Source organism: Lycorma delicatula, chromosome 10 (assembly GCF_047948215.1).
Source record: "Lycorma delicatula isolate Av1 chromosome 10, ASM4794821v1, whole genome shotgun sequence".
NCBI lineage: Eukaryota > Metazoa > Arthropoda > Insecta > Hemiptera > Fulgoridae > Lycorma > Lycorma delicatula.
The window spans coordinates 22202646-22221321 of NC_134464.1; the positions used below are offsets into that span (position 1 = coordinate 22202646).

The 18676-nt window shown below is 29.5% G+C and overlaps 1 protein-coding gene across 6 annotated transcripts in view; it reads right to left on the bottom strand.

The window, feature by feature from the left end:
* The window catches only part of LOC142331770 (nonsense-mediated mRNA decay factor SMG9), a 73204-nt gene extending 54835 nt beyond the window's left edge, over positions 1-18369 (bottom strand). For 3 of the 6 annotated variants that reach the window (XM_075377856.1, XM_075377855.1, XM_075377854.1), the window contains exons 1-2: positions 18149-18369; positions 2814-3148 (exon numbers count right to left, since the gene is read on the bottom strand). In XM_075377856.1, coding sequence (XP_075233971.1) covers positions 2814-3148; positions 18149-18214 — 401 coding nt within the window. In that variant the 5' untranslated portion in view covers positions 18215-18369. Of the gene's footprint in view, positions 1-2813; positions 3149-13577; positions 14246-18148 lie in introns of those variants that run through there. The other 3 variants (XM_075377859.1, XM_075377853.1, XM_075377857.1) reach the window with 3 other exon arrangements.
* Between the last annotated feature and the right edge of the window lie 307 nt (positions 18370-18676).

Consider the following 18676-nt stretch of genomic DNA (forward strand, 5'->3'; position numbering starts at 1 on the left):
TACAAATATAAAATATAAGCAAATGGAACTACCGGTGCTTTATATACATATACATGTATATATATATATATATACATATACATGTATATATATATATATATATATACACACATATGAGTTATTTTAGCACAAGGTGGTAATAAAGTATATCGGTTTGCTTGGCATTTCTCCCGCCACCACCCCATTCGGTCACTCTAAAGCATAAGACCAAATGTCTGTGCCACAAACGGCTACTGAGCCTAAAAACAGTTTGGCGACCAGTGTCCTAAGTAGCTCCTAGAGCTTATCTAATGGCGTGAGCGGACTACGAACGGTGCCATACACCACTGGCTTATGTGTCCCAACCGCTCACTTGTCATATATTTACTAAAATGGGTAAGCGCACCCCATCAACTACTAAAAATATATATGACTCCATAAATTAAAATTTACTTTGTCAAGACAGCAATTCGCTGCCACGGCTAGGTCACTGAATGCCAGCAAGTACCTGCCACCACATTAAAGTGCTTGGAGCCCTAATTGGCTGGTGGTCAGCCATATATCTGAAGGTTAGTTTCCCACAGCAGTGCATTAGGAATCTTTCCCTTAAGAAAACTACTGATGTCGATTGAACATAGCAACCGCATCAAGGAACTCCCACACGGTCCGAAAATGTGGCTTTTGCCACATTGACTTGCTGCTTGTGAGTGACCAATTTTCCCCCTGACCTCTAACTTCCAGGGTGGCCCAGTCTCTGGCTCCCCTTAAGAGCAGGGCAGTCAAACATCAGGTGTTCATTTGACTAGACCTCCCTGCAGTCACACAGCTCATCAGCTGCCAGGCAGAACTGAAACAGATTTTGGTTCAAATTAACATGGTTGGTGAGCACCTGGACACCCGTTTCCCTTAAAAACGAACTCGAGGCATACCATCCCCCCCCAGATCCTGTATAAACTTGTACAGGGATCTTCCCTTAGTTGTGGTGTTCCATTCCAGCTGCCATGCTTCCATCGCGAGGCTCTGCAGCCTCTTCCGCAGGTGGGAGATGGGTAACTGAGTGAAATTTCAATCCAGTACATTGTGATCACTGTTCCATTCTGGTATTGGCCCGGCCCAAAACCTCAGCCTCCCGGCCTCTTCACATCTCCACATGGCTGCCTGAACTTTCATCACTAAATCGATTGGGAGAGCCTTTCCCAATATGGTGGTAGCCTCGTAGGAGGTTGTTTTAAAAACACCAGTGCATACAATTAAGGCTCTGTGCTAGGCACTCCCTAAATTTTGAACAAGTGCTCTATTCATATCCAACCTATGCGCCCAAACAGGTGCCACATAAGAGATCATGCTTTCAAAGACACCTTGGTACACCATGTACATTTGACAGCCAGACAACCCATAGTCCTTCCGAGCAATCCTCCTGTGCATCACTAAGACTGCGTCTGCCGCTAATTGACTAATGTGGTTACTAAACAGCAACTTCTCATTAAACAAAACACCTAGGTACTCAAGACCTCTCACTTGGCTGATTATACAGCCTTTATACTAATGTACAGCTTTCGACTGTACGATAATTTGTCTGCACCCTTGAGCTTCGTTTTGGGCAGAGAAATCTTTAAATTTTGAATGTCCATCCAGCTCTCCACAGTCGACAAGGTCACTTGTACTCGACCTTCCAGCTGCAGTCATGAATTACCACAAACTAAAAGGAGGCAGTCATCGGTGAAAGCCTGGGTCGTGCCCCTTCTGGGAATATCAATCCCAGAAATCCGTCAAATACCAGGTTCCACAGCAGGGGACTGAGAACAGAACCCTGCAGGCTTCCCCGGGTGATGGATTTTTCCATAGCTAGGTGCGCATCTTTGAACACAGCCGTACAATTAGACAAATAGTCACATACTATGGCCTGCAGGGCTATGGGAACATTGCGGCGTTCCAACTCATAGAGAACAGAACTCCAACACAAGGAAGGAATTACTGCCTCTATGTCTATAAAAACTGCCAAAACATATTTACAGTAGGCGTTTTCCACCTCGGCATGAGCATTTAAGATGCAATCCTCAGTGCCAACCCCTTTCATGAAGCCACATTGGCCTCGATTTAGAAAACCAATCACCTCAATGTTTTCCCACAGCCGTTCCACAGCCTTTCAAGCAACTTGCCAATTACCGGCAAGAAACTGATGGGCCAATAACTGCCGACCTTACTAAGCTCCTTTCCTGGTTTTACGAGCACTCGCACTAAAGCCACTTTCCAACAAGTTGGGAAGCAGCCCCAATTGTTCATGGCACCCCATGAACAGCCTGCCAAGCAACTCTCTTATGACAGGCAGCAGATGGCAGAATATATCTGGGTCATGTTGGTCAATCCCCGGTGCCTTTTTCAGTCCCAATCAAGAAACCATTCTATCTATATCTATAGATTTTATTATAATACAATTTAATAAAGACTAACGTAATAAAATTTAAACCTGAATCCAGAAAAAAACTATTTAGAAATCATAATGAATAATCATGGATTATGAATTGATTAGAAAAGAAAACCTTAAGCCTAATTTATACTCAATCACATTTTTTTTTGTTCTATACAATATACAATAGTGTATAGATCTGTATGAAATATTTATGTAAGCTAATTTCAGGAATGAGTTAGACTCTATTGCTCCTAAAAACAGTTCCACTGTAATGCCAATAACTGCAAAAATTACTTTTCAATATAGTTCCTAATAATAAACATAAATGTAGCTCTGAGATTTTAATAGGAAACATCCATAAAATAGATAAACAAGAGATAAACAGAAACAAAACCTTGTGACAATAAATAAGAATAACATTTACCTAGCAGCGGCACGCTGATTAGGAGATAAAGCACGATTATCGCCTTCCCTCGTCCTTAAAATAATAGTCGGTTGTGACAATGGTTTATCCTGTGACTGACTAGATGTACCAGTAGTTGATGAACCCATATTCCCTTCTTGCAGTTTGGTTTTTATACTACAAGGTTGTCCAGTATAACTACTGCTACCAGCACCACTCCCAACACCACTCATCACACTTATATTAGTATTAGTCCTTTGCGTATCACTTTTATTATCCATTACAGAACGTTCTGAATCTGGTTTTGTCAAGATAATTGGAAGTCTCCTAGAGCCGTAGTGTTTTTCTTCTCTGTCCTACAATAAAGTAATATCAGTTATTAGTAAACAGATTTTAAATTAAAAACATAATAAAAAAGAAAAACATATTTAAAATAAAATTTCAAATCAATTCCTTATACTGTAACAAGAAAGTGAATTACAAAGTAGAAGCAGAGATAAAAATAATAAAAGTTCCACAAATAAAAAACAAAACGATTTAAAAAATAGAAAAACGAGAGTGTAAACCTTAACAAAAACTTGCAATAACAAAAACAGGAATATGAAATTGTTTTTGCAATTAAATGGCAAAGGAAATAAATATCTATCTGATAAGATAGAAAAACTGTAATGAGTTTTCTTAATTTTTCACTAGCTACTTCAATGTAAATTCATAAGCACCTCAGGTCGAAATTAGGGCATTATTTGTTTTTAATTTTCATTAACGATGCCACAAATATATTTAAAAAATAAATGTCTTATTAAACATAATTTTTTTTTTATAAATTAATGGTACAAATGATCAGTATTTGTTGCAAAATTATATAGATTCTTCTCAAATGTCTGGAGTAATATAAATAAATTAAATTTAAATGTAAAAAAAAACAAGATGTGAAGTAATGACAATTTCTAGGAAACTAAATGAGAAATACTACTTTTTTATATAAAAAATTATTGAGAAGACTTTATGTATATTGAGAATAAGGAAAAATTTGGGAGTAATTTTTAATAGTATGAAGTGCTTTTCAAATCACATATTCAAAAATATTAATCTGTGTTTTACGAGTATAGCTTTTATAAAAAGACTGACAAGTACTTTAGTAATATTGATTCTACCAAAACCTTGTATTATTGTTTAGTCAGTTGTAAAGCTTCAGTGTAACATCTTATATTAAAAATAAGTTTTCAAAGTTGAAAAAGCACAAATTATTTTTAAAGAATAACGGAATTTTTTTGTCTCAGGAATTTTTCTGTCAGGTTACTGACGGATTCATTTCAAATGGAAAGTTTGGAATTTAAAAAGCAAGGTATTGTTTGTTATATTGTTTTCTATTTAAATTTTGCAGAATATAGTAGATTGTCTTGACAAAATCTTCATACTGTTTTCATCAATAAACTTCATCTAGAGTTTATAGGTCAATATATATAGAAACCTAATACTTCCAGTTTCAATAATACTTCACTGTTCATAATGTTCCAGATATTAGATAATAAAATTTTTGAAATATATATATCACACATCTTTGAAATCTTAATGTTTTATAGAAGGAAATGTATTTCAAAATGAAAATCATATATTTGACGTATTAACAGTTTGATTTCATCTGAGTTTGAATATCTAACTTTGAATATTTAGTCTGAGTACTGATGAGTACTGGATGAGACTGATATTAAAAAAATAGCTCACCTGCCAAACAGATGAATTATGTAATCTAATATTTGATATAAATTTAAAAAAATGATTTAAAAATAAGTGAAAATATATGTAGTAATAAACCAAAAAGAGATTATACAATTAAAATATTTTTTTCAGTTTTATAATGTTTACATCCATAATCAAACTTTTAAAAATTTATCATTTTTAAAATCTAAACAACAGGGCGCTATTTTTTTCCTCTTGATAAACAGGAAAATTTTGCTGTAAAGTAAGCATTTTCTATGTTCAGCACATATGTAACAAAATCACAAAATATGAATCACATGCAACAACAATGTTTATGATTTAAAGCATTCGTATTCAGGCCTAAAATGAATAAATTTGAATAAAACATCTTTACACTGCTGAAATATCCAACAGGATGATCACTAAGACAAAAATTACAAATGGCTTAACTTAACAAATATTATAATTTACAACATTTTTCAATATGTTTAAACCATCATCAGACAACTATTATTAAACATAAATAAAAAAAAATCTTGTTATACAGCAATTAATTGTCAATAATCATTGTTTTATTCATAGTTACTAGAATAGTAGAATGAATAAAAACATTTATAGTAAAAGTCATTCTAACAGTGTCAATAAATTAAGTAAACCATCACTTTTATAAGTAATAAATAATTAATATATTTTAATAAGTAATAATTTTACAATTAGTTTATATTTGTAAATACAACATTTTTCTTGATGTTAAATCAAGAAAAATTAATTTTTAGTTAATTTGAAAAAATTATATATTATTATCTATGCTGAAGACAAGATACTTATTTTTTTTATTAAGTGTTCCGCTATACTTGATAATTTACACCTAACACTACTAAAGCTGCTTTTAAATGATATATTTGTTTTTCAAATACAAATATGATTACATGTGATTCTACAGACACCATATTTTTTATAATCACTCATACAATCTGTTTTTATTAATGTCTTTTAACTTGAATTTGTTTTTCATTGTTTATTAGGTTAAAGGGCTAATTTTATATATATTATTTTGTTATTACCCACATTTTTTTTAAAAAGTTATTTTTTTATTTATGATAATGGAAGGAATACCAGTAAAAAAATGTAATGGTAGTTACCAGTTATTATGTTTATAAAAACAGTTAATTTATTATATTTATAAAAAAATAAACAAAAACTATAAAATATATTTTTTATTTTGATACTGAATAAGAAATATATGTAATATATCACAGTACTTAATATTATATAATAGATAAATATTAGTAATGCGTGAATAAAAAAGGGACTATTCTAGCATTTATCTAGATGGATCAGGAAAAACTGTAGTAAACACCATCACAAAATTCACAATTAATTTTAAAAATCCATTAAAATCCATATTAATTATTTATTAAAGGAAAATATAATGTCCCACAAAAAGGTATATGCTTCTGACTTAGTATCACTCACTCACACCCCCACTGATTCTATTGAAACTTCACAGACCTTTTAACGAACTTTCTAAAAATGTTCTATGAAAATTTTAACTTTTTAGGAGTTACAAACAAAATGGCAGCTTTCAAATGACTAATTATTAACTTATTTTATTCAATTTGAACAGATGGTTAACAATAAATCATCTGTTTTTAACATTTTTACCAGCTATTTTGTAATGAATACAAAATGTGATTTATCTAAAATTGATGATTTTATTTGGAAGCCCCCTTTTATTTTCTAAACATCATAGAAGGTTGAAATTTTCACAGAACATTTTTCCAATCTTCGATAAAAGGTTTGTAAAGTTCTCAATAGTCAATGAGGGAATTGGTGAGTAATACTAAATCAAAAGCATATACCTCTTCATGGGACACATAGTATATAAATAAGCACATGATATAAAATCAAACATGAAAAAGTTACTACAAAGTACATCACAATTAAAAAGGCATAAATGAAAATACTTCAACATATGGAGTATTCCATTTTAATTCAACAAATGATCAGTGCATCACTATTTTTGATTTTGATGATATTTGGTATGATAACTACCCACTTTGTAGTGGCCAAAAAAATATTTTTTTTATATGTTTAGAAAATGTTTTTTTAAGACTATTTTCTAACTTGCCAACAGTTAAAAACAGCCATTTTCATCACTTTTTCCATGAGCTGTGGTATTTTTACTTTACATAGGACAGAAGTCAAAAAAAGCTTTTTGGAAAGCGTAAAGATGGAACAGCATCTTAGTGTACTCAAAATTCATTTTGTTAAATAACCACATCTTGTAATGTTTATTGAAGTTATATTTGCATATTGTTGTTTTTTCAAATTTTGGGCCCAAAATAAATAATGAAGGGCTTAGGGTAAACAGGCCTATTTTTTACATTTTAACTTTAATAAGTACTAGTAGTACATAAAATAAAAATTGGACTGTTACCGAATGTCCTTCATTAAAAAAAATGACTGCCAAATATTAAGATTTTGAAAATTTCTCATTTTTGGGGCCCAAAAACCACCTGTGGAACATGTGGCAAAAATCTGAAATTTTTACAGCAATAAGTACTTTTTTATGTACTTTAAAACAATATAAAATGTATTTTGTTACTCAAAGGGCTAGACGAGTAATGAAGCCAGCAATACCGCTAAAAACCCTAAAACTCACAGATTTCTTCCGTAACTATATAATCAGAATAGGAAAACCAATAACACACATTAATTCTTCAACACCGCTGATTACTATTTAAAATTCACCACCCTCACAGATTACTTCTGTAAATAACTAATCAGAACAGGAAAACAAACCAATAACGTCACCATTATAAACATTTCAAAATAATTTGTACAGTAGGCCTACACTATTATCTGAAAAAATAAATGCAGTGAATTTTTTGGATACATTGTTCACAGTTAGAAGGAACAGTGATTTTAGCGGGATTAATGGCTTCATTACTTGTCAACCACTTTGAGTAACAAACTAAATTTTATACAGTTTTAAGATACAAAGTACCTACTGCTGTAAAGGTTAAGATTTTTGCCACCTGTACGATATGTGGTTTTTGGGACGAAAAAATGAGACATTTTTAACATCTTAAAATTTGTTTGTTTTTTTTTTTTTATGAAGGACACTTGGTAATATGCCATTTTTTTTATTTATAAACTAATAGCTCTTAGAGCTATTAGTTTATAAGAGTTAAAAGATAAAAAACAGGTCTGATACACTAAGCACTTCATTATTTATTTTGGGCCCAAAATTTTAAAAAACAAATTATAAACATAACAAGATTTGGTTAGAAAAACAAAATGAATTTTGAGTGCAATAAAATGAAGTTCCATCATTATTCTTTACAAAAAGGCCATTTTGAATTGTGTATGATGTAAAATAAGAATACTACAGGTCATGGAAAACTTGACGAAAATGGCTGTTTTTATCCATTGGCAAGTAAGACAATAGTCTATTACTCAAGAAAAAGATTGGTTTTAAATAAATAAAAATATTTTTTAGCCACTACAAGGTGAGTAGTTATCATATACCAAACACATCATCAAAATCAAAAATAGTGATGCAATAAATTTTTTGAAAATTTGTTGAAGTAAAATGAAGTAAGATACATGTCATCGCCCTCATAGAATACTTCCATAACTATCTAATCAAAATAGGAAGCCGATAAACACAAAACCAATGACAACACACATTCACTCTTCTTCAACACCACAGGTTACTCTTTATTATTCACCGCCCTCACAGATTACTTCCATAACTATCTAAACAAAAAAGAAAATAAACCAATGACAACAAAACATTCACTCTTCATCATTCACCACCCTCGCACATTACTTCCTAACTATCTAATCAAAATACAAAAATAAACCAATGATAACACGGGATTTTCTATTTAATTCAACAAATGATCACACCACTATTTTCTACTCTCCTTGTAGTGGACAAAAAATATTTTAATTTTTTTTAAAAGTTTTTCTTGAGTAACAGACTTTTTCTAATTGGCAACAATATTACATTAAAATCAACGGTAACTGAGCCTTCTACAATGTTTACATTCTGAATTACGCAAACATTCATGTCCATGCATATTTATTCACATTCGTGTTTAAACATGAGTTTATGTATATGAATCATACTTTAAGTAACTAACTGTGTAGAAGCTATATATCATTATAAACATGTCAAAATAATTTGTATAGTAGGCCTACATTATTTTCTGAAAAAACATGCTCTGAACTTTTTGGATAGAAGGAAGAATTCCTTCCTTTTTTTTGGAAGAATTTTTTTTTCACGGTTAGAAGGAACGGTGTTTTTAGTGGTTTTGATGACTTCATTACTCTTCAATCCCCTTTGAGTAACAAAGTAAATTTTATATGCTTTTAAAGTAGATGATATGTATTTACCGCTGTAAAGATTTCAGGACTTTTGCCAAATGTCCCACATGTAGTTTTTGGACCCCAAATATCTTACATTTTCAAAATCTTATGATTTGGTGGCCATTTTTTTTTAATAAAGGACATTCAGTAACAGCCCAATTTTTTTTTATAAATACTACTAGTACTTATTAAAGTTAATACATAAAAAAAAGGCCTGTTTAACCTAAACCCTTCATCATTTATTTTGGACCCAAAATTTAAAAAAACAACAAATGCAAATGTAACTTCAGTAAATATTACACAAGATGTGGTTATGTAACAAAATGAATTTTGAGTACACTAAAATGATCTTCCATCTTTATTCTTTACAAAAAGTTTTTTTTTTTTACTTCTATCCGATATAAAATAAGAATGCTACAACTCATGGAAAAAGTGACGAAATGGCTGTTTTTACCTGTTCGCAAGTAAGAAAATATTCTATTACTCAAGAAAAAGATTATTTTTAAATATAAAAATATTTTTTGGCCCCTACATGATGAGTAGTTATCATATACCAAATATCATGAAATAAAAAAAATAGTGATGCAATAAAATTTTTGAATTAAAATGGATTACCCCATAAATTAATGTAGACACAAGATACACAGAAAATTCAAGGGTTTTAAAGTTGTTCAATATTAGTATTGTTTTTTAATAATTCATCCACAGTATAAAAGATATTTTAACAGCACTTTAAATAAATAGGTGGTAATAATTTCTAAATGGTTCCATAATTTATTAAATAAAAGCTGGCAATGAATTGCAAGCAATTAATTTAAAAAATTACTTTTTTGTATTCAATCAATTTAAGCTCTATTAGCACCTTTATGATAAAATAATTCCTTTTTATTGAAAAACAATAACCACAATTTTAAATTCTTTTTATTACAAACAAATGTGTTACAAAATATTAACCAAAAATGTTTAATTAACCAGCTTCAGTTATTTCACTAGACCAACTGGTGAACTTGTAATTGCAAATCAGCTGATTTCAAAGTAGGGACACTTCTACTACGGTAGAAATCCCAGTAAGGTTCAAATCCTAGTAAAGGTAGTTTTATTTTTGTACAGATTTGAATACTGGTGGTTGGGAGTTTAATTAATCACACATATCAGGCAAGGCAAACCTGAGACTGTACAAGACTCTACACTTTATTTACATTCATCTTCTGAAGTAATAACTTACGGTGGTTCCAAAGGCTAAACAGAAAAAGAAAGTTATTACATCGACCTATTAGAAAAAAAGTAATGTAATAAATTATCTTCTTTTTTTTTTATTAAGTATAAAATTACTTGTTTGATTATATTAAAATCTTTTTTTAATTTTTGAAGCCTACATGCTCAAAAAAATAAATAACCAACATTTTTAGTATTAGTATATTAGAATCATAACTTTGAAACATAAGTCTTCCTCCAGAAAGAGGAGCGCATAACATCCTTCAAACACTAGGGCCTTCGAAAGGCGCATTCCAGCTAAACCGGAAAGCACTACCACTGAAAGGACTTAAGGGGACGGACGGAATTCAACCAGGAGAATGAAGCACATACATATGCGCCTAGGTCAGCCATTGTTCATACGTACCATAGTCAGCCTCAGTCAACAAATTCTCCCTATCTAAAGGATCAAAATGCAGCTAACAATTCCATCCAAAAATAAAACAAACATAACTCTTCAAATTTTGAAAATTTTAGTACTATAATTGAATTTTAAATAAATTAAAATTGAAGTAAAAAAAAATTTTAGAATTTTTAAAAAATTTGGGAACTCCCCCATCAAGGGAGGGGGGTATTTAAGTGATTTTAGACTTATTGTTTAAAAAAATATGTTTGAGCATAATGGTTTAACATTGCGAAACAGATTCTTTTTTAATTTTGGGACTCCCATACTCAAGTGTAAACATTCGAGTAAAATAAATTAAAAAAAAAACTTTTTAAAAACGTTTAAAAAATACAAAGATACAGCCATAATTCTAAATAAACAAAGTTACAAATTTTCTCGGAAGGGGTGAAATTGTTTGGCTAATTTTTTTTCAAGAAATACTAAAAAGTACATACTATCAATAACAAATTTCTTTGAAGGTTTATTTGATGCAGAAAATATAGATACAAAAATTTCCCGTTAACTCCTTTTCTGAATAAATAAATAAATAATACAATAATGATAAAAAAAAAATTCGCCTACTAATTGTAGAAAACCTAGAATTAATTGTGAAAAACGAACAAAAAATAGTTAAAATAAGTTTTTCTTTATTTTCTTATACGCATTTTTTTAAGGATACAGTAAGTTAAGTCACCGATGTGAAATTTAATGGAATTTATACATTTCATTGTTATATTCGGGTGCTTGTAATCTTAACAAAGTGGAGGACTTGAAGTCACAATCTCAAACAGCCTACACAGGCACCCAACTACAACATAAAATGTAGAATATTAAATTTTACACCTCTGTTGAATAAAGAAAAACATGTTTAACTATTTTTTGTTCGTTTTATTTTTTGTATAACTATACTTTATTTTTTGTATGAATATAACAGTTCTAAGTTATCATATAAAAACTAATTTTGTGTTTTGATAGACGGTGGAAAACGTCGCGATGTTACTACTAATTAAGGGTTTATTAATTTTAATTATATTATTTCTATTAAATAATCCTAAATAATTATTTCATTTTGAAAACGTCGCGATGTTACTACTAATTAAGGGTTTATTAATTTTAATTATATTATTTCTATTAAATAATCCTAAATAATTATTTCATTTTTGTTTTAACCAGAACAAATTATATTATAACTAGCTCACCCGGCAATGCTTCGCCATTGCTAGATTTGAGTAAATATATACATCAAATAAGTTTGATAAAACATAAAAATACTGAACATTACGGAATTCACAAAATTCAACCTTTCCCTTTTTTGCTTTTTCCCTTTTTCCTTTTCCCCCTTTCTACCTTTTCCATTTTTCCCAAAAATATTTCTTTTCACCGTAACTAATATATTTGGCTCATATTCTGAATATGAGCCAAATCGGACGATAATGCACTTTTCCAAATATCTCAAAAACCCAACGCCATCTAGCGGGTCGTTTTTTTGTAAAGGTATTTCTTTCCATGAAATACATATTCTGAATATGAGCCCAACGGACTATGAATACAATTTTTTGAAATATCTCGACTCCAGCGCCACCTAGCGGGTCCAAACTAATTCAGAAACCATCGCGGGCGTGCACACAACTCACCAAAGTTTCATCGCAAAAGATTATTACTATTATTAATCGCACATCAAATCAAAAATATCTAATGGTAACAATTATTTTTATTAAAAAATGGATTAAAATTAATAACACCAAAATTTGCTACCATAAAACTTACGATGAACCGTGCCATTTTAAAATAAATTTATAACGTCCCTACAGAAATAAAATCTGCTTGTTATCAAAGTTCAACAAATCTGTTATAATGGAACACACATAGAAATATCAACGCCTTGGTTTATAGGATACACAACTGCATTAAAATTTATATAGACTGTCCGAACGAACATTCTTATTACACAAGCCTGCAAAATTTGGGCTGTGGAGTGTTTTTTAACTTTTGATAATTGAATTCTACGTATTTTTTAGCACTGAACACGAAAATAGACTTTATTTATTCCATCGCCTCAGGATTTTTCACAAATCGCAAATGTGATACAATAAAATTGATATACAACCTTTTTTTATAATAAATTAATATAATATATTCACTTTTTTAGCTTATACTATTCATTCTTATTGCTAAACAGTTGTGTGATCTGAAGAGAAGGACGTGTCTCTACTTCTATTTATGCCATAAACGCGCTAAGTTAATATAATCTATTTATCTCTTGTTTTAGATGTTTTATGGTTAAATGTCAATAATTAAAAAAATTGTTTTCTGCCATTTTGAAGTCTTAAACTTGATTTACAAAACTGATATTTATATACTTTATGCATTTTAGTAAACTTTACTTCAGTATGTTTGAACCGACTTGATAGCTTACACCGTATTGCGTTAATAATTATTACAAAATTTCAGTTAATGGATGATTTCAATAACTGGGTTTACAACAAGCTTGAATAATATATAATATTGGCAACCAGGAAAAATCAAGCATTACCTGATTTAAAGATAAGTGAACTTAAAATTGATAATAATAATAGTTCATAAATACTAATGAATTGATTTTTTTACCTAATAACAATCAAAATGAATATAAAGGCTGTCTTCAAAGACAGTGACATAAATTTGCAAAAAAATTATAAAGGTAACAGCAAACTATAACATTAAATTAAATAACGATAATATTAAACGCATTGATAACTTTCTTTTAGAACCTGATTATTTTAAGAAAGAAAAACTACTGTCAAAATTTACATCGAAGAATTAGAACAAAAAAAGTAAAGATTGGAAAAAACAATTAAAAAACCATTTAAAAAAATGTTTTATTTAAAATCCAAAGCTATACTGCCAATTAATTCGATTGTTAAATGACCGGCATCAGTAAAGAAAAAAAAGAAATGCACACAAAAAATAAGAGAGGTGGCTGAAATGTAAAAAGCAGTTGCTCATAACACGCATGTGAAAAGAGACGGTCAAATGAAATAAACCCCATCGCATAAAAGTACAATCTATTCGCTACAAAAACTTACATTTATTTTTCCACGTAGTCATCATTTACAGATACAATTTCTCCCAATGAGAAAACCAACTAGGTTTTTCATTCCGTCAATGAAGACAACTGATATTCTTTCCTTGATCCACCTTCCTGCATCCTTCAGTTTATTATCCGTGATGAAATTAATAACCTTAATTTTCCTCTTAAATCTGCATAAAAGAAGACAACTGATATTCTTTCCTTGATCCACCTTCCTGCATCCTTCAGTTTATTATCCGTGATGAAATTAATAACCTTAATTTTCCTCTTAAATCTGCATAAAAAGTGACAATCTGTGAGTATGGAATGTCTGGAGTAGGTTTAAATTTCAACTTCACAAGGGACTCTGCGTTTTACGGTACGTTCGCGTGGCAGCCACCGCAAACAGATTTTACGGTAACCGGTCGTTTACTACTCGTTCATTCGATACGTCCATCTGTGTACTATAGGTTTTTATGTGATCGACGATCACCTTGAATTGATTCATTCACCTCTTATTGGTACTTCTCATCAATCGCAGAAACTGGTAGACCGCTGCGAGTTGCCGAAACCTATTCTCTTAAAAAGCTTCTGATGAAATTTTATCACCCACCTAATCAGTATACTTCGATTATCATCACCATAAATAGCTTTTAGCTTTTAGTTCTCTTTTTCCGCCCATAAAAATGCAATCGCTACACGTTGTTTGGACGCGTTGACATAGTAGCCGTGCTCGATTCCAAAACAATGGCACTGACAGAAAATGAGAGTGTGCAGAGAGTAAACGAGTTTTGGAATGTTAGTAGAAGAGGAACGAATCTGCAAGATGGCAGCACTTGTCACTTAGTACATTTTTTCTCCCGTTTCGTAACAGCGTGCGTTACATTCCACAAACTCCTCGTCAATAGAAAAGGAACATAATAACATTAACTGACAAATTATAAAACTGCTAATTAAGAATTAAATAATAGGAAAATGCACTAAAACAAAACTTTTTACCAGTATTTTTAGAATAATAAAAAGTATGAATAACTTGTTGTTGTTTTAGCAAATTCCAATCAAACGAATAAATTTAGAATAGAAAAATAAGAACTCATAACTAAAGCAGTAGAAAGCTTAAAAACCAACAATAACTCCTGGCAGAAGATTGCAATGTAGTAACGGTTTTTAGTTTATATATCTATAGTTCGATAATGTATCTATATATATATTACCTTTGTAATAAACATTAAATTATGGTGGGCAATTTGCTTTATTTGTTTTAAAGCTAAAGATCATAGAAATAAATATTTTATATAGATTGTCAAAAATAGGCAATTATAAAAAAGGATATACTCCAGCAGTTGCCTAGATGGATCAAAGGAAACCATGATAAAACTTTGATTAAATAAGCATCACAACATACACAATTAATTATAAAATTAAAAATAGATGCAATTAATGTTCATATTAATTATTTAAAATAAAATAAAAAAACACATGAGGATAACTATAAAAAATGTCAAGATAAATCACAATTCAAAAGAGGTTAATGAAAATTACTTGAGCACATATTTATGTATACATAGATAGGCTTCATCCCATTAGTAAAGATTACACATTCATAAACTGATGGATAAGTTTACATTTTTAATTTGATAAATATTGATCTTTATGACTCATATTTTTAGCCATCAAACTGTCCATTCTTATACATTGATTTGGGACAGTTGCCTTAAAGGACCACAGTAATATAGTATGAAATCTTTTTCTAAAAAATTCTCATTTTATAGTATTTCATAAGTACTGTTTATATTTTAATTATTATTAATTTAATTTACTTAGTCAGAGTCTTGTTTATATTATTCTCTTAATGTACAATGATGATTGTTTAATAATCAAAATGGCCTCTAGTTTAGAGAGAAAGATTTTATTAACAATTTAGTCCTATAATTTGTAAAAATGCAACTGAAGCAATTCTCAAGTCAATAAACAGATTAACTACAATCTGATGGCCTCCATATTTGAAACCCGTTTAAGTTATCATTTCAGAAATTTACATTCAGATTTGGATTTTAAAATAGTTTATGAGATTCTAATACCAACAAGATAATATTTATGAGTCTGGTGTAGACAATATTCTTGTTATCCATACATAAAACACAAAATCATGCTAAGAATTATAATAACTTACATTTTACTGTTAAAATAAATAAAAATAAAAGGAATTTCTTTTTTAAGAAACAATAATGAGTAACAATTAACATATATTAATGATAAATAGAATTTATGATGCTAGAAACATTACAATAAATAATAATTTCACTCTATACTAACACCCAAAATAAATATTTATTCTAAAATGTTAGTGCTGCCACACATACACAAAAAAACAAGACAAAAATTAAATAAAAACTGAAAATTAGAATTTTATTTCGCAAATTTCATTAGAAAAATAGCTACACAAAATGGGGCAACTGATTTCATCAATTACCTATATAAAAATAAAAACCAGAATATATATATATATATAATACCTAACAATTTCACAAAAAGACAATATTTATTATTACTCGTACAATAATTGTCATTAGAATGTTGTTTTATATAAATATCAAACAAAGGAAAAAATAATTTTGAAAATCTTTAAATAATAAAAATAATGTACCCTCAGGCCTTTAAACCTAATAACCATATAAAATATATTTAAATAAAAACAACATTAATTCTACATCAAGGTAATTATGATAAATGTGGAGTCCATAATCATAAATATGGTTTTGTATTCACCTACAAATTTATATTGTAGAAACACTAAATCAATTAAAATCAGCGCTAGCAAAGATGTAAATGCTAACTATATTATCAAATACAATAGCACAATGCTAAATTAAAAAACATCAAATCACCAAAGTAGATAGAACTAATAATATGTTAAAATTAGTCATACTTATGAATTAATTTTAATTTTATTTTAATATTAGAATATATCAAAGACAAGTGCATATAAATGAATTTTATAGTCATAAAAATATAATATAGCTATAAGAAATGCTATATGAAAAATACTATAAATGTGAAATGATAGTAACCAATCTGAAATATTATGAAACTCAGAATCTATAATTTTATTACTATAAATGTCACAGTTAACACTACCTTTTCACTAATGATTTTATTCATTATCATCATTCACCTAAATATTTCATTTCATCTTCCTTATTAAAATATTTGCCGAATTTCTGCATATCACAAATAAACAGTTAGTATCATCTTTAAATTTGTTTAGTTGTAAACTGATTTAAAGAGCTTAATTATATCACAAAAACTAATATTTGAACAGTTAAAATTGCAGAAACACATACTTGTATGGCCAAACAATATCCTTCATAACAAACTAACATTCAAATCACATATTCTCTTTGCCTCCTTGATAAAATCATGTGATCTGAAACTCCCTGCTCTGCTAACCACTTCCACTTTTACTAACCTGTCAGTTAATACTAAAAATACTCTAAATGAATGAATACTGTTATGTTAATTTAAAACAAAATTTGTCATGTATTATGTGTAATGTAGCTCACTGTACTAGTGAAGTGCACATATTCATTATTTAGACTATAGTAATACTAAACATAGATATTAAAATTAATTTTACAACTTCATATACTGGAGTGTTTCATAAAAGAGAGATGTGCATACATTAAAAGAAACTCAAGATTGTCTAAATGATTTGTACCAAATGTATCATTAAATGTGTGGTCTGAGTCGACCTAAATAATACATTTGTATTTATCATTACCAGTAATAAATACAAATGTTGGATATTCATTCAAATATTTCATATTGTTTTGCTGAGAGTCTTTTTTTACTTTTTATAACATATATTGTAGTTCCACATTGTGTACGTTCCACATTGTGTACGAATGATCTGTTGTCAAAAGATGATTAGTAGATGAAAAAAATAATATGTTTTCACATTTTAAGGAAAAAATATAATTTTAAAAATATTTCCAACAAAGTAACACTGTGGTTAACTTACTTTTCTAGAAGGGGAGCAGTAAAAACTCTAAATGAAATCCTTAAATTCACCTGGATCTTTTGAAAAGAAATACATAAAACAAGTATATATTTAAAGCTAATAATTAGTTCACAAGACAGTCTAACAATAATGCAGCACTACATTAGTTTATCAGCTGATGTCATAATCAGTAACACTAAGAACAAAAACACCTTTTATTCTCATTTATTTCTTTAGAAATTTGTATTCCTATAAATAAAAATTGTAACCATCAGACATATGGAACTGTTTACAGCAACTATTTATTTTTTGGGAAAATAAAATGGGAAAATATCATTTTAAAATGAAAAAAAATAAAACGCTTGAACATGTAGTAGTAGTAGTAACAACCTGTCCATTACAAATGGTAATAAAACAACACTGAAAAAACTAAAAAAAACCACATATAAACATTACATATACATAAATAAATTGAACAACTACGTCAATCTATAATGTGAAACTACTGTAGTATTTTTTAAATAGATAATAAATTGGCTACAAGAACTTAAAACGTATGAAACAAAAATTTAATTCATCTGTATTACTTTGTACGAATGGTAAAACTTTTTCCTCCTTGAATCTCTGCCCTTGTCCTGTTCTCGATCACCCATTTTTCAAACCGTTGAATCAGTAATATTAATACTTATACAATATGATATACAGATTTAAATTGACAATTCATTTGAAAAAATATTCTCATAACCTCACACTCAACCACACCACTAAACAAGTATCGTCATTATGTTCGTCAAAGCTTGAACATTGAATCCTAAGCCGCATCAGCGCTACTGTAGTGGAGTAAAACCGTTTTCTGTGAACATCATTTTTAACTTTTCCTAATATTGAACGGAAACATTTCTTCTATTCAGTATGAATAGACGTCAATGCTGCTGGTGAAGGATAAATAATTTTGATAAAAATGATAAGTTTAATGTCTAAAGTATCAATAATACCAGGCACTTAAATCACAGCCCATTGTGACAATTTGCCTACAAAATTAGCCTTCTTAACAACCCAGAAAACCTAGTACATTTGGTTATATCATCAAGTCTATAAAACCATGTCACTGTTGT